The sequence below is a fragment of the Anolis sagrei genome, chromosome 3 (genome assembly GCF_037176765.1).
Source record: "Anolis sagrei isolate rAnoSag1 chromosome 3, rAnoSag1.mat, whole genome shotgun sequence".
Lineage (NCBI taxonomy): Eukaryota > Metazoa > Chordata > Lepidosauria > Squamata > Dactyloidae > Anolis > Anolis sagrei.
In genome coordinates this window covers 190,697,110-190,722,569 of record NC_090023.1, presented here as the reverse complement: position 1 = coordinate 190,722,569, position 25,460 = coordinate 190,697,110, and the positions used below count along the sequence as shown (strand labels likewise).

At 41.2% G+C, this 25,460-nt stretch overlaps 1 protein-coding gene across 1 annotated transcript in view; it reads right to left on the bottom strand.

Moving 5' to 3' along the window:
- Window positions 1-17,563, bottom strand: part of STK32C (serine/threonine kinase 32C) — a 278,955-nt gene extending 261,392 nt beyond the window's left edge. The window contains exon 1 of the mRNA XM_060768666.2: window positions 17,118-17,563. Coding sequence (XP_060624649.2) covers window positions 17,118-17,211 — 94 coding nt within the window. The 5' untranslated portion in view covers window positions 17,212-17,563. The remainder of the gene's footprint in view (window positions 1-17,117) is intronic.
- Window positions 17,564-25,460: the final 7,897 nt, after the last annotated feature.

Genomic DNA, 25,460 nt, shown 5'->3' with positions numbered 1-25,460 from the left:
AATTATTTTCATTGCTACTTCATAACTGTAATTTTGCTAGTATTATGAATTGCAATGTAAGTATCTGATATGAAGGATGTGTTTTCATTCACTGGACCAAATTTGGCACAAATACCCGATACGCCCACATTTGAATATTGGTGGGGTTGGGGGGAGTTGATTTTATCATTTCAGAGTTGTAGTTTCCATCATTTATAGTTCACCTACAATAAAAGAGCATTCTGAACTCCAACGATGGAATTGTACCAATCTTGGCACACAGAGCTCCCATGACCAACAGAAAATACTGGAAGGGTTTGGTGGGCATTGACCTTGAGTTTGGGAGTTGTACTTCACCTACAACTCGCAAACTTGACATTTGGGAGTTGTAGTTTCTGGGACATAGTTCACCTACAATCAAAGAGCATTTTGAACCCCACCAACAATAGAATTGGGCCAAACTTGACCAACAGAAAATACTGTGTTTTCTGATGGTCTTTGGTGAACTCTCTGACACCCCCCTCGTGACTCCCCCCCCCCCGGGTCCTAACCCCCCAGGATGAGAAACACTGCTATAATGTTTCCTTTGTCTAGCTACTAAAAACGGTATTACATGACTGTTACTATCTGGTCATAATGAGATCACATGTTTCACAATATTATCTTTCTCCTGCAAAATGTGAAGTATTAATTGATGTTTTATTTAAGGATATCCCCAAAATGTCTTAAGGGTCTCCATAGCAACCATGCTGTGCCAGTAAACAGGAGCAAACCCAGAACAATGCTGTAATTGCTTTTTGGATATACTAAACAGGCAATTTAAAAAATAAAAATAAAATCGGCAATGCTAAAAATATATTTCAATGGAATGTTAATATCCTTACATATTAAGGCTTAAAAGATCTTGGCACATTTTTTTCCTCCTCGGCCCCTTTTCATTAAAAGACTAGCTATACTTCCTCATTTGAAAGGTAGATTTCTATCATTTGAAAGTGCGTATTTTCAATACATAGAACGGTTTGGATTTGACTGAACCAATTGGAAACATCACAGCTCCAGTTTTCTTTTCATATTCAGGACAGATTACAGAATGAATGAGGTCTGCACTGGAGTGTATAAATTCCATATTTATTAAAATATTCCAAGAGAAACGGAGTTCAAAGTGAAGACTGAATGCTCTGGGTCTATTAAAATGATACCCATTTTTGAAGCACTCACAAAACTTTGATTCTACAGTTGGTAATGATGATATTATTCATTCGACAGTGCTAATTATTTTGAATGGCTTCTTGAAAGCCTGTTAGCCAGTTCATAACAGATCTTTCTTAATGTAAACATGCCATGGAGTGTCTTCTTCAGATGGCAACAACTAGACAAGTAGCCCTGATGTTACTGTGTATTCCTATTTACTCCAACAATCTTAATACTGGGTTGTTGTAGGTTTTTCCGGGCTATATGGCCATGTTCTGGAGGCAATTTTTCTCCTGACGTTTCGCCTGCATCGATGGCAAGCATCCTCAGAGGTAGTGACCTCACTACCTCTGAGGATGCTTGTCACAGATGCAGGCGAAACGTCAGGAAAAAAATTGCCTCCAGAACATGGCCATATAGCCCAGAAAATCCTACAACAACCCAGTGATTCCAGCCATGAAAGCCTTCGACAATCTTAATACTTATTTTAAAAGTTTTACAGCAATTCTAATTACAGCAAGTTTAATTCTCTCAATATACTGCCTTCCCTCCTTGATGACAGACTATAACTTCCATCATCCTTGATCACAGCACATGATTCCTGTGGCTCATAAGAGTTGAAGGCGAAAACATCTTGAGGCCGCCAGAGTAAAGAAAGCTGCTTTGAAGGTCCTTTCTTGCTAAAAGTTTAGCATAGGTGAGATTTATTTCTGTAATGAAGAAATCTGGCCCTCTAAATCAGTGGTTCCCAACCTGTAGTCTGTGGACCACCAGTGGTCTGCAAGAACAAAAAATATGGTCCTTGGCCTCACCATTACCCAGGGGTGGCTGAAGCAGTAGGCAAGATACGCATCTGCGTATAGTGCGAATCCCTGAGGGGCGCTCTTGAGGCACCCCCATCCTTGGGCCACTTGCCCCTGGGTGCTGCTTTGCACCGGAGTCGCCATGGCCTCTGAGGAAAGAGGCAGGGGAAGACAGGTCAGGATCTCTTCTTCCTCTCTAAGTCTCTCTCTCTCTCTCTCTCTCTCTCCCTGCCTTCACCCTGCTGAGCAGGCCCCACCATTACCACATCATTGCAACAAGAGTGACTGGTCTTGTGAAACCCTCTTACAATGCCAGGGCGTGGTGTCAAACTGCATTAATTCTATCTTTTAGATGTATCCTAAGATACAATGACATGTCAGATGCATCTTCTAGACCAGTAGTTCTCAACTGTGGGTCCCCAGGTGTTTTGGCCTACAATTCCCAGAAATCTCCGCCAATTTACCAGCTGTTAAGACTTCTGGGAGTTGAAGGCCAAACCATCTGGGGACCCACAGGTTGAGAACCACTGATCTAGATTCTTCACACTAGAACTTGGAAGTTATTTTTGAGAATGACCACCCTCAAAATCTATGGTCATGGGTGCCCCAAAGATTAACTTCTCCAAGCTCTGGTCATGGCAAACAGGGGATGGCTAAATTTGGGTTTGAATCCAAAGCTTTGAAACATGAATTTTCTATTATACTTCCCTCCTTGTAAATAATACCAATATCTCTAGTTAAAACACATGGTGCTGTCAAATCAAAGAAAAACCTTTCCTCTGTGTGGGGAAATGCAACCCTAAAGTAGCCAAAAATAGAACATGCCTTCCCATCCATGCAGCCTGATTATACAACATACGTTACAGCATGGTAAACTAGAGGCATCAGAAATAGGAACACATGGCCTATACAGTTAAAAGGAGTCATCATCCTTCTGTTTTAAACCTGTTCACTTCATTAGGGCTTGGTAACTTTGGGGGTGGGGGAGGGGGTGGGAGAGAGACAATTCTAACTCATTCAGATAATTTGGTTTTATATTTATTTATTTACAACATTTATATGCCGCCTTCTCAAAGGGGACTCAGAGCAGCTTACAAGATATATATGTATATACATACAATACATTATATTATTAGCATGGTACAATATCAGTATTATATATTACTATATTGTACTATTCCATTATATTGTAATATTACATGTAATATAAAAATATAATTATAATATCATATTATTTTATTAGTAGTAGTACTATATTGTATTACATTATAATATAAATATTATATGTATATATGGTATATCATATTATATTACATTGCATTATATTATATTATTAGCATAGCACAGGAGACAAGGTGGACATGTTCTTCATTCAAATGAAGGCTGTTGAAGTAGTCTGTTGGCAACGCTGCAACTGGTAGTAGGAGTGGTAGAGGAGGGAAACGAGGCGCCCAGGTGTTAGATGAGGAGCAGCAAAGGAAGAGAATCTGAGAGATACTTATGTCACCCACGGACGAAGAATCCTTTGAAGGTTTCTCAGAGAGTGAAATGAGTGGGGAGAAGGAAGGAGATTCAGATGGGAATAGAGGCATTAAGAGGATTACTCGAGAGCAGGAGTCAGACGAGGAGCACCAGAGAAAGAAGATCTGGGACATACTTACTGCTCTCACAGAAGAGGAGGATTTCATGGGTTTTTCTGGGAATGATGGGTCTGGGAGTAGTGGGGATGAAGAGGAACCATTGGATTGGACAAAGGTACAGGAGATTCGGAATGTGTGTACTCAACCAACATCCAGTGACACTTTTGAGGGGTTTTCTGGTGGCGAGGATTGGCAATCTGATGATACCATGGAATCGTGGGGAGACCTAAGTCTTGACAAGAGGTGGAAGAGTTGAAGGGATGGGCGTTGGCATTCAGCTGTAGAGGCTAAGCCAGCTGATAGTGATGAAGATGGGGTGGAGGGCAACTCATCATCGGATGATGAGCTGTAAGATAAATGAAGGCACCGGAATGATAGAACTTTGCAGTAGGCAAAGTGTTGGTTTCCTGCCTTGGGTCTTGTCGCTGCCGCTTTTCTTGTTGGGCTTAGGTCCTGGATCTGCAGGTTGCTGCTTGCTTCATGTACCGACCGGCTTGGATTCTCGTAAGTGCGGCTTTCCCCTCTCCTTGACTATGGACTGTTTTTGACGACAATGCTGCCTTTTGGACTTTGGAACTTTCAACTGGGATTTCTTCGACTTTGGATTGCTTCTGGACAACGGCTTCTCTTCACGGCTCTTTGTTTGCTTATTATCTTTGAACTGTGTGATTTTGGTGTGTTTTGGAAGAACTCTTATTTAATCCGGATTTTTTGCCAGTTTAATCCGGTTTATTTTCTGAGTTCGTTTTTCAAGTTCCAAATTGCTGCAAACTTTGAGTTTTGACCAGAGACACTGAAGCAAGTGTCTCTGAGTCCTGTTTACTTTGCTTTAATAAACTATTGTTTTGGACATACTCTTGTGTCTGGCTCTTTAAGGCATCTGGTTTCCGACAAAGGCGCTCTTGCCCTCTTCTTGGATGAAGAAATTCATATGCTAAACTCTGTTTTCCAACAGTTTTGTGTGTGTGTCAGGAGCAACTTGAGAGACTGCAAGTCGCTTCTGATGTGAGAGAATTGACCATCTGCAAGGACGCTGCCAAGGGTACGCTCAGATGTTCTGATGTTTTATCATCCTTGGGGAGGCTTCTCTCATGTCCGTGCTCTCCCCGGATTTGAACCTGCAACTTGTTGGTCTTCAGTCCTGCCGGCACAGGAGCTCCTAGCTGAGCAGGTGTATATTACTAACAAATTTGAAAGCATGTCTCATGGCTCACATAAGACGGAGGGCTATCTGTGATTTCCTTAAATGTTATTTATTGAGACAGACTGAATATAGCTTTCTTATCAAGCAAAGAGAATTATATTCATCTCACCCTAATTCTCTCTACTTGTCCTTGTACTTTGGGATGACATACTTACAGAACACTAGAAAGATATATAGGCACAATGTTTTAAAAATATGTCTTTCTGTTTTATCTTTTCAAAAGCACTATCAGGCACTCCAAAATCCACTCAGTTGTAAGTAGAGGGGGGTGCAACCAAGCAGGATTACTTGTAGCATAGAAACACCTTCCTCAAAGCTTTCATTTCTACTATCTTTTAGAGAAGATCAGCTGAAGTTCTTCCAAAACATCAGGATGGAGTTTATTTAGCTTCACCATATGTGGGCAGAAGCATGCAGAACAACCTACTTCTTTCCAATGACGAGGCAAGGCTGTGAAACATATGACCCTAGTTGGACTCCTGTTCCCACCACTCCCATCCAGCATGGGATTGAGAGTTATCATGTGCCTTCAAGACATTTCCAACTTAAGAGGATCCTAAGGTGAACATCCCTTAGAATTTTCTTGGTGACCACCCTGAGTCCCTTCGAGGTGATAGGGCAATCTATAAATAAAGATTATTATTATTTGAAACAACACGACGAATCCACAGCACACAAAATCACTCTGCTGGTTGTTGTATTGGATCACACATTGGACACTTCCCAAGTGTCTAGGACTGTGTGATGTATCGGCGAAGAATGCGTGCAGATCCCAGTAAGGTGGCCTTCTGCAGCTGGTAATTTTGTCAGCGCCGATTGTGTTTAAGTGCAGGCCAGGGTCCTTAGGCACTGCATCCAGTGTGTTGATCACCACTCGGACCACCTTTACTGGCTTGTGCCAGAGTCTTTGCAGTTCAATCTTTAAATCCTCATATCGTGTCAGATTTTCCAGTTGCTCCTCTTCAATCTTGTTGTCACCTGGGATTGCAACATCAACAATCCATACTTTGTTTTTTAACACGATTATGAGGTCAGGAGTATTATTATTATTATACTGATACAAAGACAAAGTATGACACAGCAAATGAGATATATATGCTGGATAAGTCAAACACTTCCCAAGAGTTTAGGACTGTGTGATCTATTTTTGAATGATGCACGCAGATCCAAGTAAGGTGGCTTTTTGCAGTTGACGTACCGTGATTTTGTCACTGCATATTGTTTTCAAAAGCTGGCTGAGATCTTTTGACAAGGCACCCAGTGTGTCAATGACCACTGGGACCACCTGTACTGATTTATGCCAGAGCCTTTGCAGTTCAATTTTGAGGTCCTGATAACGGGTGAGTTTTTCCTGTTGTTTTTCATCAATTTGACTGTCACCTGGTATGGCGACATCAATAATCCAAACTTTTTTCTTTCCCACAATCATGATGTCTGGTGTATTATTATTATTATTATTATTATTATTATTATTATTATTTGATACATAACAAGATTAGTATACAGCAAACAAGATCGCTATGCTGGCTTTTGTATTTGATCACACGTCGGACACTTCCCAAGTGTCTAGAATTGTGTGATGTATTGGCGAATAATGCATGCAGATCCCAGTAAGGTGGCCTTTTGCTGCTGGCATATGGTAATTTTGTCAGCGCTGATTGTGTTTAAGTGCAGGCCAAGGTCTTGAGGCACTGCACCCAGTGTGCTGATCACCACTGGGACCACCTTTACTGGCTTGTGCCAGAGTCTTTGCAGTTCGATCTTTAAATGCTCATTTTATGTAAGCTGTTGCTTCTTGTTATTTTTATTATTCACGTTTGTTCAAAGGAGATTTTTCATCACATTCGTCTAAGGTTGAGACAATGTGATACCTTATGTCACCCGGTGCTTTCTATGGCTGAAGCCTGGTCTCCAGGACTATAGCCGAATATTAAGCCACTGTACCACACTGGATATCATTTGCTCCAGAGAACGTCAGATACCTCACTCCTACCTTAAGTCCTAAAAAGCTCCAAGGGGTGTGATTGCTGGTAGTGACCAAAAATATTGCCTTAGCTTAGTAATCAATCCCTTTCTTTAGACTCCCCTGTACAGAATTTGCTTCTGCTAAGATTACAGAGAGAATATAGTCAATTTAATAATAATAATAATAATTATTATTATTATTTATTTGTATTCTACCCTATCTGCCTGAGGGGATTCAGGGCGGATTCCAGCATACACAAACACAAAGGACCAGACTGTGGCGCAGCTAGTTAGTAGCCAGCTGCATTAAATCACTACTGACCAAGAGGTCATGAGTTCGAAGCCAGCCCGGGTCAGAGTGAGCTCCCAACCATTAATAGTCTAGCTTGCTGTTGACCTATGCAGCCCGAAAGACAGTCAAATAGGAAATGTAGGTACCACTTTATGCAGGGAGGCCAATTTAACTAATTTACGACACCATAAAACCTTCCAGCAGTGTGCATAAGAATGAGGAAGTACTCCATCAAGGACTCAGTGTCACAAGTGGGCGGTAAAGCGGCAGCTTCCCCTGTGGCTGGAATCGAGCATACCCTCATGAAGCCGGAAAGCTGGAATGTTAAATTGCCTCTGTGTTTGTCTATATATGTTGCACGTCTAATGGCATTGGATGTTTGCCTTGTTTATGTGCATTGTAATCCGCCCTGAGTCCCCTGCGGAGTGAGAAAGGCGGAATATAAATACTGTAAATAAATAAATAAATAAAGGCAAACATTCAATGCCTAAAAACAATGAAACACAGATAAAGGTAAAAGCTTCCCCTCCCAGCTCTGGGAGGTGATGCTCATCTCCATTTCTAAGCCAAAGAGCCTGCAGTGTTCATAGACATCTCCTAGGTCATGTGGCCGGCATGACTGCATGGACCACCGTTACCTTCTCAACAAAGTAGTACCTAGTGATCTACTCGCAGTTCCATGCTTTTGAACTGCTAGATTGGCAGAAGCTGAGGCTAATAACCCCGTCCCATGGATTCAAACCACCAACCGTCCAGTCAGCAAGTTCTGTAGTGGTTTAACCTGTTGCACCACTGCGGCTGTAGCTTAAATTCTAAATCATTTTGGAACTATAAAAAATTTAATTTAGTAAATGAATAATGTTTACCCACAGACCAGACCAAGGTGAATTACAATGCTATTCAGATAATTCAGTTAGTTCCACTGTTGTGAGCATTACACAAACAGCTATTTTATAAAAGCAAGACAATAAATGCATTTCTACTTTCACAGAAATATTCCACAATCCTCCCCATGCCGCCCATGCCATTCTGCTCATCTAAGTAGAGAAAACAATATCTGTCTACCATCTTTCTATTTTTTCTATCTCTCTATCTTAGTAGGAAAGGGATGAAGACTATATGATTTGACCAATTTCACAGGATTATAACTTCCATCAGACTTATTGAATATAGCTAAGAGTAAATTATTATTTGAACTCTATTCCTTGCCTAAGAAAATCCAATGAGATTCATTGGGTTGCTATAACTGAGCAGCAGACTTGGAGGCACAAACACATACAATATCACCTCTACAAAACCACACTTTTCTCATCCCTGAAGCAGAATATGTCATTTTTAGTGAATTTCTGTCCCAGTGTGTCAAGAAAATAGATTGTCACGAAAGTTTCCAGGGCAAAAGAAATGAACACTCTGAAATATATGGCACATTACAGCAAACAAAGACTTGTTAAAGAAGTGTTACACTCCACCACCATTTTGGAGATTTCCTTGGCTGTTAATTTTCACTCTGCCATTCTGTTTCAGAAACACTGGAAACAAGAAAATGGGCTCCATTTCTCTCATTGAGTAAGCCTACTAGGAAAAGGGAGTCCATAAGCAAAGATCCGATCAAGTTCTGGCCTTATATAGTAACCTTGGAGCAAAGTAACATTCAAACATATTGGTGTTCTGCATTCTTCTCTGACACACCAAAACTGATTTTAATATTTCTCTGCAGAATTTTTAAATTTTCCACTTATTACGCATTTTAGTCATCAAAACAGAACAAGAAGGTAAATATTTAGCACAGCAGGTTAATCTCCTGCTGCTGCAGCAGAAAATCTTACCAACCAAAAGGTTGACAGTTTGAAGCCGGGTCAGGGTGAGCTTCTGACCTTCAGTCCTGCTCCCCACTCACCTAGCAGATCGAAAACAGCAATTCGAGTAGTGGTTCTCAACCTGTGGGCTATGGCCCAGCAGTGGGCCATGAGAATGAAAATCTGGTCCACGAACCTCCTTCCTCTTTATTTTATTTTATTTCCACTCCTTTCTGCAGAGCTGAACAGCTTTACCCTGTCATGTATCTTGTTCTGCAGTTGATGGTGGTTGGTGGTGGTAGGCCTAGCAGTTGGTGATGGAAGGATTAATGTAAGTCTAAGTTCTAAAGGGCTGAGTAATCTGTAAGTAATAGTTCATTGGTGAAAGCAATTAAGGGTGGAGTTATCCAAGAGATAGCTGGGTGTTTCTAGATATCATGAGCTAGCCTTGGGGATATAGCATCCATTATCAAGTTAAGATCTTAACCCCGCTCCCCTTTCCAGTTCTTTTGACAACTTATGTTGCTATTTGCTGTCAACTCTACTTCAACCTACGGATACCCTATGAATGTGCAACCTCCATGAGCCCAGATCATCAGGTGTTGCAATTTGGGGACATGGCATCCATTATCAAATTAATCCTTCTGTAATGCGGTTTTTCGCCTCCCAAATTGTCCTCTACTTTATCAAGCATTATCAAATCTTCCAATGAATTTTGTCATTTTGTGATATGTCCAAAGTATAACAGACTCATGTTGGCTTCTAGGCAGTCAGACCAGCTATGAAATGCAGTATGATCAATCGAGCAATTCAGAGGAAATTTGCTAACAGTTCTATAATGCAGAGTCTTTGAAATGACTTGATCAATACGTTGGGGAGAGGGGCTGGCTGTTTTCTAACACTTCTGTATAAATCAAAAATAGTAAAGGTGTTTTGTTCAAAGAGAATCTATATTCATCTTAGAAAATATTCTTTGCCAGCCTTGTTTTCAAAATGATAAATGGTCAGTATTTTAAGACTTATTTGTTGTCTTCAGAATCTAATGGTTTGTGTAAAAGTTCATTTTTCTTAGAATTTTTTATTTCCATTTGTACTCCAATTTCTCACTGAGCTGTTTTCTGCATGTCGTGAGTGATTTATGATATTTTTCCCAGTGTTGCTTATCACAGAAATAGCTGGAATAATAGCATACGACAAAGAAGAATACAGGAGATCATTGGGATGCCTCTTGAGCTAGTGTGTGTGTCTGTATATTCAAGTCACCTGTTGACTTTTGATGGGTGGTCTTATGAATTACATAAGGTTTTCTTAAGCAAGGAATACCCAGAGGTGGTTTTTGACAGCTCCATCCTCTGAAATACCTATTCATGATTTTGCAGAGGACACAAATATTGTAAGAGTCCGATAAGGAAGCCTAGTTGTAACTTGTAATATGTTCTGCCCTAGTCTGTATGTATTTCTTTATGAAGCTACTCCAAAGTGACATGTGCCTCTTGCATTATTTAAACAAGCCTGAAAAGCCATGGATACAGATTATATGTATGCAGAAGCAAGTGGAGAACACATGAAACAATGTGCTCTATTTAAATATAAATATAAATATATGATTTATTCTGCTACTAGCCGTCTCCTGCCACGCCTTGCTGTGGCCCACTCTGGTGGTCATGGGGGTTCTATGTGGGAGGTTTGGCCCAATTCCATCGTTGGTGGGGTTCATAATGCTCTGTGATTGTAGGTGAACTACAAATTCCAGCAACTACAACTCCCAAATGTCAAGACTCTATTTTTCCCAAACTCCACCAGTTTTCACATTTGGGCAGATTGAGTATTCATGTAGAGTTTGGTCCAGATCCATCATTGTTTGAGTCCACAGTGATCTCTGGATGTAGGTGAACTACAACTCCAAGACCAAAGGACACTGCCCACCAAACCCTTCCAGTATTTTCTGTTGGTCATTGGAGAACTATGTGCCAAGTTTGGTTCAATTCTATTGTCGGTGAGGTTCAGAATGCTCTTTGATTGTAAATCCCAGCAACTACAACTCCCAAATGACAAAATCGTTTTGTTTGGTTTTTTAGTGAAGGACATACATTGGGTTCTTAGGTGTCTTGTGTCCAAATTTGGTGTCAGTTCGTCCAGTGGTTTTTGAGTTCTGTTAATCCCACAAACAAACATTACATTTTTATTTATATAGATTATACTGACACAAAAACACACTATGACACAGCAAAGGAGATATACATACTGGATTTCATATCACAAAATAACAAGTTGAACACTTCCTAAGCATTGGTTATTATTATTATTATTATTATTATTATTGTTTTCTCTGTCTGTGAGAAAAACTCAAGACTTTAGTAGAATCTGTGTTTACTTGAGAAAGGGGAAATATATGCTCCATACAGCCATATTTTTTATTTATCTAAATAATCTATATCACTGCTTCTTAAATAATAATAATAATAATAATAATAATAATAATAATTTTATTTCTTATCTGCCTCTCCTTATGGCTCGAGGTGGGTCACAGTACAGTCAAAACACACACGCATTGCAAAAAAATTTATAAACACACATATTACAATGTAGTTTTATAAAAGATACAGAAACAATGGGTCCCAACCTCAAATTGAGTCTCGTTAACTCGATGTTGGAGTTATGGAATCTTTGGCAACAGTAAAAGGTTTGTGAATCCCATGCATTTACACAAACCTGTTAGCAACACCATACAGTGTTTATTGTGGACTCTGCAAAAAATGCTTCAGCTGAATTACACCAAAAGGAAAATCAGCCTGTTTAGCAATTGCTGATTTATTATCAGTAGACATTTCATTTGTATACCTATTTGATATACCTGGGATCTCATAAAAATGTCTCAGGTGGGAAAGGGTCGCAAGTAGAAAAAGTTTAAGAAATGCTATATAACTAAAATCAGGCCCCTTCCACACAATTTCGGCTTTGAACTGGAAGATATGGCAGTGTTGACTCTGATAACCCAGTTCAAAGCAGATATTATGGATTTCCTGCCTTGATATTCTGGGTTATATGGCTGTGTGGAAAGGCCCTCAGATAAGGAAACCTAGTTATAACTTGAAATATGTTCTGCCTAAATCTGTATGTATTTCTTTATGAAGCTCTTCCAAAGTGAAATGTGCCTCTCACATTATTTAAACAAGCCTGAAAAGCCATATTATAATTATGCACAATAAAGTGGAGAACACATGAAACGGTGTGCTCTATTTTCTCTCTCTTTGAGGAAAAACTCAAAACTTTAATAGAATCAGTGTTTACTTGAGAAAAGGGAAGTATATGCTTCATATAGTCATGTTCTTATTTATCAAAAATAGTCTATACCACTACTTCTTAAATTATTATTATTATTATTATTATTATTATTATTATTATATTTCTTACCCACCTTTCCTCATACCTCAAGGCAGTTCACAGCATGGTCAAAACACACAAACATTGCAAAAATATTATAAACACACATATTAAAATGTAGTTTTAGAAAAAAGATACATAAACAATGGGTTCCGACCCCAAATTGAGTCCTGTTAGCTGAATGTTGGGAGTCACGAGAAAAGGTTGGTGAATGCCACCCATTTACACAAACCTGTTAGCAACACCATGCAATGTTTACAGTGGACTCTGCAGAAAATGCTTCAGCTAAATTACACCAAAAGGAATATCAGCCTGTTTAACCAGCCTTGCAAATGCTGATTTATTATCAGGAAGCACTTGATATGCATACTTTTTTTTATATACCTACATACCTAGGATCGCATAAAAATTTCTCAGGTGGAAAGGGGTCATACGTCAGAAAAGTTTAAGAAGTGCTGGTCTAAATAACTAAAATCAGTTTTCAAATGAGGTCTATACAGTCCAATCCCCACTACCAAGCCTTCACAGTTCTTCAACTTTATAATTCCCTGCCATTTACATGTAAAAATGCATAAACCTATTAGCCTTTAACGGTTTTATTCTGCAGCAGTCAAGAGACAGAAACTACAGTATCACCCAGCTGGGAGAAGAAATACAACTGGAATGTTCTTAGATTTAAGCAGCTGGCATCTTTGCACCAAGAGTGATGCTTTGAGCGTTGGACTATGACTCTTTGAAGACTGGGGTATGAATCCCCCCTCAACAATGGTGACCCCTTGGGTGACTTTCCACCAGTCACACACTCTCTCGGGCGCACAGAAAGGCAATGGAAACTCTGCTCTGAACAAATCTTGACAAGAAAACCCTGTGATTGGCACACTTGAAGGCACACAAGCCATGAATGCCATCTTCAGGTCTGCATCTGATAGGGATGCAAGTTTCCGACAAAGAAAGTTGTGCCTTGCAATGAACACACACTCGGATGCTTTCTTAAGACTGGCACGCACATCCTGAGAGAGGAAGTGGAGAGAGGTCTTTGTCCCCCTCAAGAGGCAGAGAGTGTCAATCCCGACTTGCTCTTTCAAATGCTTCAAAGGACATCTTTTTTGTGGAACCTATTACTAGTCAGCAAGTTGTTGGAGCCCGCGGTGGTGCAGTGGGTTAAACCCTTGTGCTGGCAGGACTGAAGACCGACAGGTCGCAGGTTCGAATCCAGGGAGAGCACAGATGAGCTCCCTCTGTCAGCTCCAGTTCCCCATGGAGCTCGAGCTCCACAAGGATGATAAAACATCAAAACATTCGAGCGTCCCCTGGACAACATCCTTACAGACGGACAATTCTCTTACACCAGAAGTGACTTGCAGTTTCTCAAGTCGCTCCTGACACGAAAAAAGAGCGAGTAACTACTTCCTTTGCACAGAGATCAGAGCATCTAAGGCCCTTTCCATTTGTTCATTTGTTCAGTCGTGACCTCATGGACCAGCCCATGCCAGAGCTCCCTGTCAGCTGTCACCACCCCCAGCTCCTTCAAGGTCAATCCCTTCCATACAGCTGAATAAAACCCCACATGATCTGCTTTCAACTGGAATATATGGCAGGATAGACTCAAATAATCCAGTTCAAAGCAGATATTGTGGGATTTTCTGCTTTGTTATTCTGGGTTATATGGCTATATGGAGGGACCCTCTGACGCTTGTCCCTTTGATTCAAGAGCATCCAGAGTTTGCTGACAATTCTGACATTGGGAGCATCTACATTAGAGAAGTAACCCAGTTTGATACCACAGTTTGACACTGGCTCAATGCTGTGGAATCAAAGCATACTATGGAATCATAGCATTGTGGTTTATTATTATTATTATTTATTCATAAGTATACAAATCACACACAACTAATATTAACACACTACTTACATTAAATCATTTCTTCATACGTATAGAAAACACACACAACTAACATGAACACACAACATGCAATAAATCAGTTCAACGATTAGTCATATTTATTTTTAATATATTTAATGTCTATGTTTACCCACCACCCATGGGATATGTTTTCATTTGTAATTATACCGATCGCTTCTTCCACAATGTTGATATGGTTTTATTCCTTTTTTTTTTATTGACAAATATATACGTGGGTTGGTCAAAAAGTAATGCCTCCCTCGCTCTAACTTTTCTTTCTTTCACAGCTACTGGGCTATCTACGCATGATATGAAAGAGCTAGTTACTCTACTGATAAGAGTCTTTCCTTTTTTTCCCATTGACTGATTAGAGCCAGGAATCTGGAGCTCAAAGAAAGAGTCGTCACTGAATTTCCAGCAAAAGAAGGTTGTGTGCACCTAAGGAAATCCATCATCACTTGAAGAGTGTTTATGATTTAGCCCCTTCTGACTTTGACCTGTTTGGACCTCTGAAAGACAACCTAAGATGGTTTCAGATTCAACGACTTGAATGAGGTTGAAATAGCTTCGAAATGATGGGTCACAAAGCAAAATCCTATTTTTTTTTCCAAAATGGTTTTGATGCCTGGGTTAAACGATGGCACAAATGGTGTACAAATTGATGGTGACTATGATGGAGGGTAGTTTTGAGTAGAGCAGTGTTTCTCAACGTGGGGGTCGGGGCCCCTGAGGGGGGGGGTCATGACGGGGTGTCAGAGGGGTCGGAAAACACAGTATTTTCTGTTGGTCAAGGGGGTTCTGCATGCCAAGTTTGGTTCAATTCCATCATTGATGGAGTTCAGAATGCTCTTTGATTGTAGGTTAACTATAAATCCCAGCTACTACAACTCCCAAATATCAGAGTCTATTTTCCCCAATCTCCATCAGTGTTTACATTTGGGCGTATTAAGTATATGTACTGCGAGAAGATCCAACCAGTCCATCCTCCAGGAAATAAAGCCCGACTGCTCACTGGAGGGAAAGATACTAGAGACAAAGTTGAAGTACTTTGGCCACATCATGAGGAGACAGGAAAGCCTAGAGAAAACAATTATGCTGGGGAAAGTGGAAGGCAAAAGGAAGAGGGGCCGACCAAGAGCAAGATGGATGGATGGCATCCTTGAGGTGACTGGACTGACCTTGAGGGAGCTGGAGGTGGTAACGGCCGACAGGGAGCTCTGGCGCGGGCTGGTCCATGAGGTCACGAAGAGTCGGAGACGACTGAACGAATGAACAACAACAACACCAAATTTGGTCCAGATCTAATTATTGTTTAAATCCACAGTGCTCTCTGGATGTAGGTGAACTACAACTCCCAAATTCAAGGTCAGTGTCCACCAAACCCTTCCAGTATTTTCTGGCAGTCAAGGGAGTTCTGTGTGCCAAGTTTGGTTCAGTTCCATCATTGGTGGAGTTCAGAATGCTCTTTGATGGTAGGTGAACTACAAATCCCTGCCATTACAACTCTCAAATCTCATGGTCTATTTTCCCCAGTCTCCACCAGTGTTCACATTTGGGCATAAGGAGTATTTGTACCAAGTTTGGTCCAGATCCATCATTGTTTGAGTCCACAGTGCTCTCTAGATGTAGGTGAACTACAATTCCCAAACTCAAGGCCAACAAAAATAATGTTATGGTTGGGGGTCACCACAACAAGAGGAACTGTATTAAGGGATCACGGCATTAGGAAGCTTCCTATGACAAACAGAAAATACTGGAAGGGTTTGGTGGGCACTGACCTTGAGTTTTGGAGTTGTAGTTCATCTACATCCAGAGAGCACTGTGGACTCAAACAATGATGGATATGGGCCAAACCTGGCACAAATACTCAACATGCCCAAATGCAAATACTGGTGGAGTTTGGGGAAAATAGACCTTGACATTTGGGAATTGTAGTTGCAGAGATTTATAGTCCACCTACAATCAGAGAGCAATCTGAACCCCACCAACTATAGAATTGGGTCAAACTTCCCACATAGAACCCCCATGACCACTGTTTTCTCTTTGGTGACCCCTTTGACACCACCTTGCGACCCCCGCTGAGGTCCCGACCCCCAGGTTGAGAAACACTGGTGTAGAGGAAAGTCCAGGTTATGTCCTGTAGCAACTCCTGCTATTATAGGTTCATTGGTAATGGGTTGTTGTAGGTTTTTTTGGACTATATGGCCATGTTCTAGAGACATTCTCTCCTGATGTTTCACCTGCATCTATGGCAAGCATCCTCAGAAGGGTTTTTTGTTTTTCGTCGTGTCAGGAGCAACTTGAGAAACTGCAAGTCGCTTCTGGTGTGAGAGAATTGGCCATCTGTTAAGATGTTGCCCAGAGCACGCCCAGATGTTTTATCATCCTTGCAGGAGGCTTCTCTCATGTCCCCGCATGAGGAGCTGGAGCTGATAGAGGGAGCTCATCCGTGCTCTCCCCGGATTCGAACCTGCGACCTGCTGGCACAGGGGACGCCCGGATGTTTTGATGTTTTATCATCCTTGCAGGAGGCTTCTCTCATGTCCCCGCATGAGGAGCTGGAGCTGACAGAGGGAGGTCATCCGTGCTCTCCCCGGATTCGAACCTGCGACCTGCTGGCACAGGGGTCTAACTCACTGTGCCACTGGTTGTAAGGTCTGATTCATCGTTAATGTTTTTAAAGACCCAGGAGGCAAAACTTTTTGATCCAATATTCTCAGACTTGTCTCTTTTGGCATCTGATTTCAAAAGTATGTCTTATCATTGATTGAGATCTTCCACCCCTCCTTGGGCCAGTCCCCAAGTTGGCCAAGGTCTTGACCCTTCCCTGGACAAGAGTTTGACGTCTTAACATTGATCCTGGGTGGTTCAAGCGGTGCCAAGCCGTCTCAGTCCCCCAGTGTGGACGCAGCCCTTGCTCCCCCGTCTCCCCAAGCCCACCCTGCCTGCTTAGGACTCACCATCCTCCTTCTCGTCGAAGACGGGTCTCTTGGAGGAAGAGGAGAAGGAAGTGCTGGCGCCCATCCTCTTCTTCCACTTGCTCCAGTGAAACATTGGCGGCAGGGGCGAGATGGCATGCCCTACGGAGCCCCCGGGAGCTGGGCCAGCCGGGGTCGGCGGCAAACGAGGAGGCGGAGAGGGAGAGCAAGGGATCCCGAAGGGAGAGAAGGACCCACGCCTCACCACTCGCTCCCTTTTGTCTCAGACTCGAGGAGAAGGAGGACACCGGCTTGCCGGGCAAGCTTCTCATCCGAAATCACGGAGATGGACCCTCCTTCCTCGCTTGCTTCCCTCCTTCCTTCCCCGCCCCTCATTCAAAAGGGGGAAGCGAACAATGCCACGGGGAGTCTCTCGGAGAGCATCCTAAGAAGGGGGGAGAGGAAGGCACCGGCGAGTCCCCAAGGCGCTTTCTTGGAATGGCCAGGCGCTCCGGAGAAGGGTGGACTGACCCGCCGTGCCGATGACCGCCTGCCCGCCCGCCCGCCACGCGCCCTGCCTCCATTGACGGCCAGGGGGCGCTCGAGAGGCGGCTTACCTTTAACCTTCTGAGATCACAGAGACGATGCTTAGAGGAGGAGGAGGAGGAGGAGAAGAGAAGGAGGAGAGAAGAAGAAGAAAAGAAGACGTGAAGGAGAAGAAAAGGATAAGGAGAGAATAAGAAAAGGAGGAGAGAAGGTGAAGAAGGAGAGAAGAAGAAGAAAAAGAAGAAGAAAGAGAAGAAAAAGAAGAAGAGGAGGAGGAGGAGGAAAAGAAGGAGAAGGAGAAAAAGAAGAAGCAGAGAAAAAACAAGAAGGTGAGAAAAAAAGAAGAGGAGAAGGAGAAAAGGTGAGGAGGAGAAGAAGGGGATAACAAGAAGAAGAAAGAAGAAGAGAGAGGAAGAAGAAAAAGAAGAGAGGGAGGAGGAGGAGAGGAGGAATCATAGAATCAAAGAGTTGGAAGAGACCTCATGGGCCATCCAGTCCAACCCCCTGCCAAGAAGCAGGAATATTGCATTCAAATCACCCCTGACAGATGGCCATCCAGTCTCTGTTTAAGAGGAGGAGAAAAAGAAGGAGGAGAGAAGAAGAAGAAAAGGAGGATAAGAAGAAGAAGTAGTGAAGGAGAAGAAAAGGAGGAGAGAATAAGAAAAGGAGAAGGAGAAGGAGAAGAAGAAGAAGAAGAAGAAGAAGAGAAGCAGGAGGAGGAGAAGGGGGAGAAGAAGAGGAGAAGGAGGAAAAGAAGAGAAGGAGAGAAGAAGGAGAAGAAAAGAAGAAGTAGTAGTGAGGGAGAAACAAATGAGAGAAGAAGAAGAAAAGGGGTAGGGGAGAAAAAGGAGGAGAAGAAAAAAGAGAAAGAGAAGAAGAAAAAGAAGAAGAGAAGAAGAAGAGGAGGAGGAATAAGAAGAAGAGGGAGGAGGAGGAGAAATATAAAATCCACATTGTACTTGATTACCTGGCAGTGTGGACTCAGATAACCCAGTTCAAAGCAGATATTGTGGATTATCTGCCTCAATATTCTGGGTTATATGTCTGTGCAGAAGGGCGCTAAGTCACAGCCCTACATTTTGATTCAGGCCCATTCCACACAGCTACATAACATCTCCATTGTACTGGATTATATGGCAGTATGGACTCAGATATTCCAGTTCAAAGCAGATATTGTGGATTATCTGCCTCGATTTTCTGGGTTATATGGCTGTGTGAAAGGGCCCTCAGGTGTTACTTGTTTTGTTCCTGAAGATGATCTGGAGGGATTTCTCTGCAGGCAGAGCGTCTTAAATAACTGCATTTTTCATTTTTAAAAAGATGAGGGGGATTAGCTGTTGTTAAATTTTAAATCTGATTCATTTGCATTTTCCATTCTTTAATATTAGTAAAAAAAAATTGGAGAGGTAGAAAGAAAAAGTACCTTCAAGTGATCCATATTCATTCTTTCCAAATAAGAAAAAAGAGTACACTAGATTGCATTAAACCAATGATGATTAATGATTTGCCCAGATGATAACTACTTTTCTGAATGGCCAAGCAAATACAATGTGACAGAATTGGATTTAGCAATTAACATTCTTGTCTTGCCCACCCTTTAAGGGAAAAACAAAAGAAGCACGAACTAGGAAGCATCCAATTAAATCCATGGAAGAATCAAGAGATACATCTTCAGATGTCCAAAAGATGATTATTTCATTACAGTAGAGTCGCTTATCCAACGTAAACAGGCCAGCAGAATGTTGGATAAGCAAAAATGTTGGATAATAAGGAGGGATTAAGGAAAAACCTATTCAACGTCAAATTCTGTTATGATTTTACAAGTTAGGCACCAAAACATCATGTTTTACAACAAACTGACAGAAAAAGCAGTTCAATGCATGGAAACATTATGTAGTAATTACTGTATTTATGAATTTAGTACTAAAATATCACAATGTATTGAAATAGCTGTGAATCCAGGTGGGAGGCAGACTGCATTGGATAATACAGAATGTTGGATGAGCAAAGGTTGGATAAGAGAGACAATACTGCATTACTATTTTTTTTTTTAAACCAACACATTTCGGCTTGTGTATACTCTTCAAGAATATTTTCGGCAACATTTTCTAATACACTAAAGGTCTGCAAGTATACATAGAAAAAAGGGGGGATGAAAGAAAAAGAGACTAAAGAATAAAATAAAAGGTAACTTCGAGTCTTCCTTTTTGTGGGTTAAACCGCTAGCTGAAGGAAATCTGCTGACCGAGGGTTAGCTCTTCAAAGCCATGAGTCGGGCTGAGCTCTCGACTGCGAGTCCCAGCTTCTGCCAACCTAGCTGCTGGGAAGCAATGTGAGTAGATCAATAGTTACCACCTCTGTGAGAAGGTAAAAGGGTGCCACATGCAGACATGCCGGCAAAACACAATAAAAGATATCTACAGACAACAGACTCCTCGGCATGGAAAAATGGGACAACAGCACCTCCACATGGTCGGAGTTGAGCATCGCCTCCAGACACTGAAGATAAGGGGTCCTCAAACTTTTTAAATAGAGGGCCAGGTCACAATCCCTCAAACTGTTGGAGAGCTAGATTATAATTTGAAAAAAGGATGAATGAATTCCTATGCACAGTGCACATATCTTATTTGTAGTGCAAAAAACACTTCAAAACAATACAAAAATTAAAAGGAAAAACAAATATAAGCAAATATAAACTTATTAGTATTTCAATGGGAAGTGTGGGCCTGCTTTTGGCTAATGAGATAGGAATGTTGTTGCTGTTGTTATTGTGTGCTTTCAAGTCATTTCAGACTTAGGTTGACCCTGAGCGAGGGCCGGGTAAATGTGCTTGGAGGGCCGTATCCAGCCCTCGGCCCATAGTTTGAGGACCCCTGCTGTAGATGAAAAAGGGAAGGCCTTGACCTTTGTCTATACACCGTATTTTCCGGCATATAAGACAACTGGGCATATAAGACGATCCCCAACTTTTCCAGTTAAAATATGGAGTTTGGGATATACTTGCCATACAAGACTACCATTCTTCCAATGCAGACCAAATAAAAATTTAAAAAGCATCAGATTTAATTTCAATATGGTAATTTTCCTATTACTGTACCTCCTTCTCTGCCTCTCAGATCTCGAACGTGCGCACTTGCACCGCTTCACTGCAGTCTTCAGAACCGAGATCTGAGAGGCAGAGGAGGAGGTACGGTAATAGGATACAAGGGCGGGCCAGACAGGTAAAAGAGGTGTGTTTTTCTGGACCCAGAGCCACTGTCTCTTTTTTCCATCTCCCAAGCGCTCTGGATGCCTGCAGCTTGCTCTGCCCTTCACTTACACCTCAGTGAGACGCCCCTTCACCTCACCTTCGGGACCACATTAAGTCCACAAATCCTGATGAATGGATTTTCTTCTACCATACTTGTACAATGTCGCCCATAATCTTTTCATACTGTCGCTGCATACAGCAGGGACGCGACCACTGCCATTTTTGAGGGCCCCCCCCCACCACCACCATATGCAGCAACCACAGATCCTCTAATCCAGATTGGAAGTTTCAGCACCCGCTCTATAAGATGACTCCCAGCGTATAAGATGACTCCCAGCGTATAAGACTACTCCCGCGTATAAGACGACCCCTGACTTTTGCGAAGATTTTCTTGGGTTAAAAAGTAGTCTTATACGCCAGAAAATATGGTATTGTATGTCGTTGTTGATCACTGTGTAAAAGGCACTGAATGTTTGCCTTATATCTGTATATTTTTATCTGCTCTGAGTCCCTCAAGGGAGATAAATTGAATATAAATAGTGTATTATTATAATTGCCTCTCAGAATAAAAATCTATTTCCATGACCCGTTCTCATTATTTCTCAACAATCTAAAGTATTTTCTTCATCCCAATCTTAATGTATCCAACATAATACAATATCATGCACTGTTGTTCTATAACACTATCAAGAAATTAAGTCATTATATCATAATAAGTAATGATCAGTTTTCTCGTCTTTAATATTAACATCAATTTACTAACACAGTTATATAACATTAATCCTTCTAATTAAAACTATCATCTATGACATATTATAAAGCATCATTATATCCAATCTGTTATTAAACTTCATTATTTCCCTAAGATTTGCATTTCATATATCTAATATGTATTATGAAACACTGTATTTGCTTATTCTTTAAACTTCGTTGTTATCCAATTTCACTTTGTAAAATGCTTTAAAAAATAATATCCACATCTAGTTCTCACTATATTTTATCATTTAGTGAGGATTTATAACTCAACTTCAATCAAATGTTATTCCTTAAATTTGATTTTAATTTTAACCCTTACTTTTCTTATTGACCATATTAACTCTGAGCTTTCCCCCACACCTTAATCGTCTCACATTCTCTCACATTTTGTTATTATATTTATCTCATTCTGATTCTCTCTTTCAAAGTAATTATCCTAAGACATCATGCATGCCATTTTCATCTCCAGATCACCCTAACTTTCTACTACCTTCTCAATTTTACCGATTGCTCCTTTCACTGAAACAACTTGAGTTGGTACATTGTTTCTGGATTAGCCTCCCCATTCTTCCCTCTTTTTGCTTTATAATTCCCATTTGATCATTCCTTCAGGGGCCGCAGTGGCACAATGGGTTAAACCGTTGAAATGTTGAATCTGCTGACCTAAAGGTTGGCAGTTTGAAACCATGGGTTGGGGGTGAGCTCCAGCTGTTAATCCTAGCTCCTACCAACCTAGCATGCAAATGTGAGTAGATTCGAGAATGTGAGTAGATCAATAGATACGGCTTCAGCAGGAAGGTAATAAAGGCACCCATGCAGTCATGCTGGCAACACAACCAGGAGGTGTCTACGGAAAACAGGCTCCTCAGCTTGGAGATGGAACAAGAGCACCCCTCCATGGCCGGAATTGAGCACTATTCCAGAAAGCTGGGGATGAAAAGGGAAGCCTTTACCTTTGGGAGATAGAGCAGAATATAAATAAAGAGTATTATTATTATTTTACTGACACAAAAACACAGTATGTCAGCAAACGAGATCTATATGCTGGATTTCGTATCACAAAATCACAAGTTGAACACTGCCAGTGTCATCCAACCCTTGGAGGACTGTTGGGGAAATGTATTCTCGAAGGCTTTCATAGCCAGAATCACTGGGTTGTTGTAGGTTTTTCAGGTTGTATAACCATAGAAGTATTCTCTCCTCCTTCTAGAACATGGCCATACAGCCCAAAAAACCTACATCAACCCACTGCTGGGGAAATGTAGCCTTCTCTCACAAAATGGTTCACTTGTTCTCCTCAAAACTCTTGGGCACATGGAAGCCCTTCCTTCTAATGGTCTGGGATTTTTCCATCTTGTACACTGTTGTTTCTATCTATCCGTGCAATTTTACCACACTTTCCCCAGGCATTATCAATATGGGAAAGTCCACCACTAAACATTTGATTTGGGCCCAAACAGAACAATGATTTGCACTAGGGAGAGGAATCAATCAGACCTCCAGACATAATTGTTGAGTAATTTCAGCTTCCGTGAGAAGTGCGGGTTTGCAAGAATCACAGTGTATCAGCTCCAGAGATCGAATAAGACATGGACAGAATGAAGGCAAATGAACAGAGGCTTTATTCATTTTAGCCAAAGTGGATGTCAGCAGAGTCTGCATTCTCAAAATTGACATGAGACATTGAAAATGTACAGAACATTTTGCCGTTCCCAATGTTGATTGACTCAGGCCAGGATCAGATGGTATCTGTGCACTGGATGGCTGAGATGCATTGTCTGCCACTGCCATTGATCGGTTTTTGGGTCTGGTGGGAATTTTAATAAACTGTCATTGCTCAGTTTTAAATTTTGTGACTGTTTCTTGGTCTGCCTCTCTTGGGTGAATGAGGAAAGGGAATGTAGATAGGGTTTGAGTTAATGGGTGCTAATGGCTTCATTCCTGCTTGCCTGGAGTATAACAGTGCATTTTGACTGGCTAAACAATGGGTGGCAAAGGGTGTAGGCATGCTTTGAATGGGTTCCCAGGAAAAAGGTCCAGCAGTGCATTGGATAACTTCCGTGTCCTTTTGGTTTGCATTCACTGTTATGTACACTGATGATGTTATTGCCAGGATGAATTGTTGGTTTTGTCCTGATATGGGTGTGTGTGTTTATGCAACTTGGTAGATTCAGACTGAAGATTGCCTAATGAGGTAGCTATACTGGGTTTCTGGGGGAAACATCACTATAGACTCCATATCTTGACAATCCTGGGGTTGCAGGTGTTAGGGTATGTTTTAGGGGTCCCCGGATTTCAACACCATTATTGAAGTGCACCTTCCAACATTTTCCTAGTTCTGCTTGGAGTTACAGTGATGAAAACCAGCTCTTTGGATAATTATATAATTCAGTCAAGTTAATGTTTTCTGTATTTTAAACAACTCTTGCAGTAGGCTGGATTAACCACCTTTTCTTTTCTTTTTTACAAAGTTCAACATGTTTCCAGTTAAGTCTGCTAATTAATTCATAGCAGTTTTCTTTTTCTTACTTAATTGTTCATTTTAATTGCATGCTGTGTATATTAAATAGCATGAAAGAGACACTTTACAGAAAAGCGGGTTTCAGTTTAATATATAGACTGGCTTTCTTTGTTGACATGGTCTTTGCGTGTGTTTATTTAGCTCTTTTCAAACTCCTAAGTAGCACAAAAAAAGATAAAGGCTTTATAATGTTTATATAATTTCCCAAGCAGCAAAAGAAGGATCCAAATTAAATGTCACTTTGAGCAATACAAAGAGAGAGAGAGATGTAGCCTTTTTTGCACGCCTAGCATTATTATTCAAAGACACCAGCAGAAAACACAGGAAATTAGCATTTTATGTTTAGTGGAATGCATCTACCCTCGTACATTGTAGAATCAATGCAGTCGGTTAGCACTTTAACTGCTATGGCTCAGTGCTATGGAATCCTGGGAATGTAGTTTAGTAAGGCACCAGAACTCCTTGGCAGAGGCAGCTAAAGATCTTGTAAAACTACAAGTGCCATGATTCCATGGCATTAAGCGTGTCAGTCAAAGGGGGGGGGGGTCGAACTGCATTAATTATACAGTGTAGATGCACTTGTGGCTTCCACAAAGAAGTTATTTGCAATCAGACCCATTACAATCAAAAGTGCTGGGGCCCTACGCTAATGTAAGAAATAATTACACATGGTTGCACAATCACAGTGCAAGTGATTTGGCTTGGTCGACCTAATTGACAGCTGTAGTACCCTGGCTGATAAATCCTATAAGTGCACAACTGAACTTAAGGACATGATACCTGTTGTGCAATGTGGGATCCAGTGTAACTACGCCAGTATACATATATTTACAGTATAGTATTTCCCCTTTACTCAGGGGATTGGTTGGTAACCATGGGTTCACCTATCCACATCTGACAAGGTATGCCCTCAGCAGGAATTTTCTAGGTCCTCCAGGACAGAAATCATTCGTTTCAAAAGGCTTTTATGTTATCCATGATTTCCCGATTCCACAATGTTCAGAAACATAGCCCTTACGTACATGGGATAATTTTGTATCATGAAAATTTGCAGGGGGTTTTTCATGTCAGGATTGCTTGTGCGTTATTACTACTAGAGAAATATGAAAGCGCCAATAGAAAAACTTCCAGAAAGGGCATTTGTGACTTTTGGCACTGAGTACCAAATTTATTGTGACGTAAGCTTTCATGGAGTCAGGTCTACTCCATCAGATGGAAAAATGATGTTGTAAGCCAACTTTATTGCATTTAAATGCTCTCCTGATCGAACAGCATGATCAGGTTCAATTCAGACTGGTCCACTGTCCATATG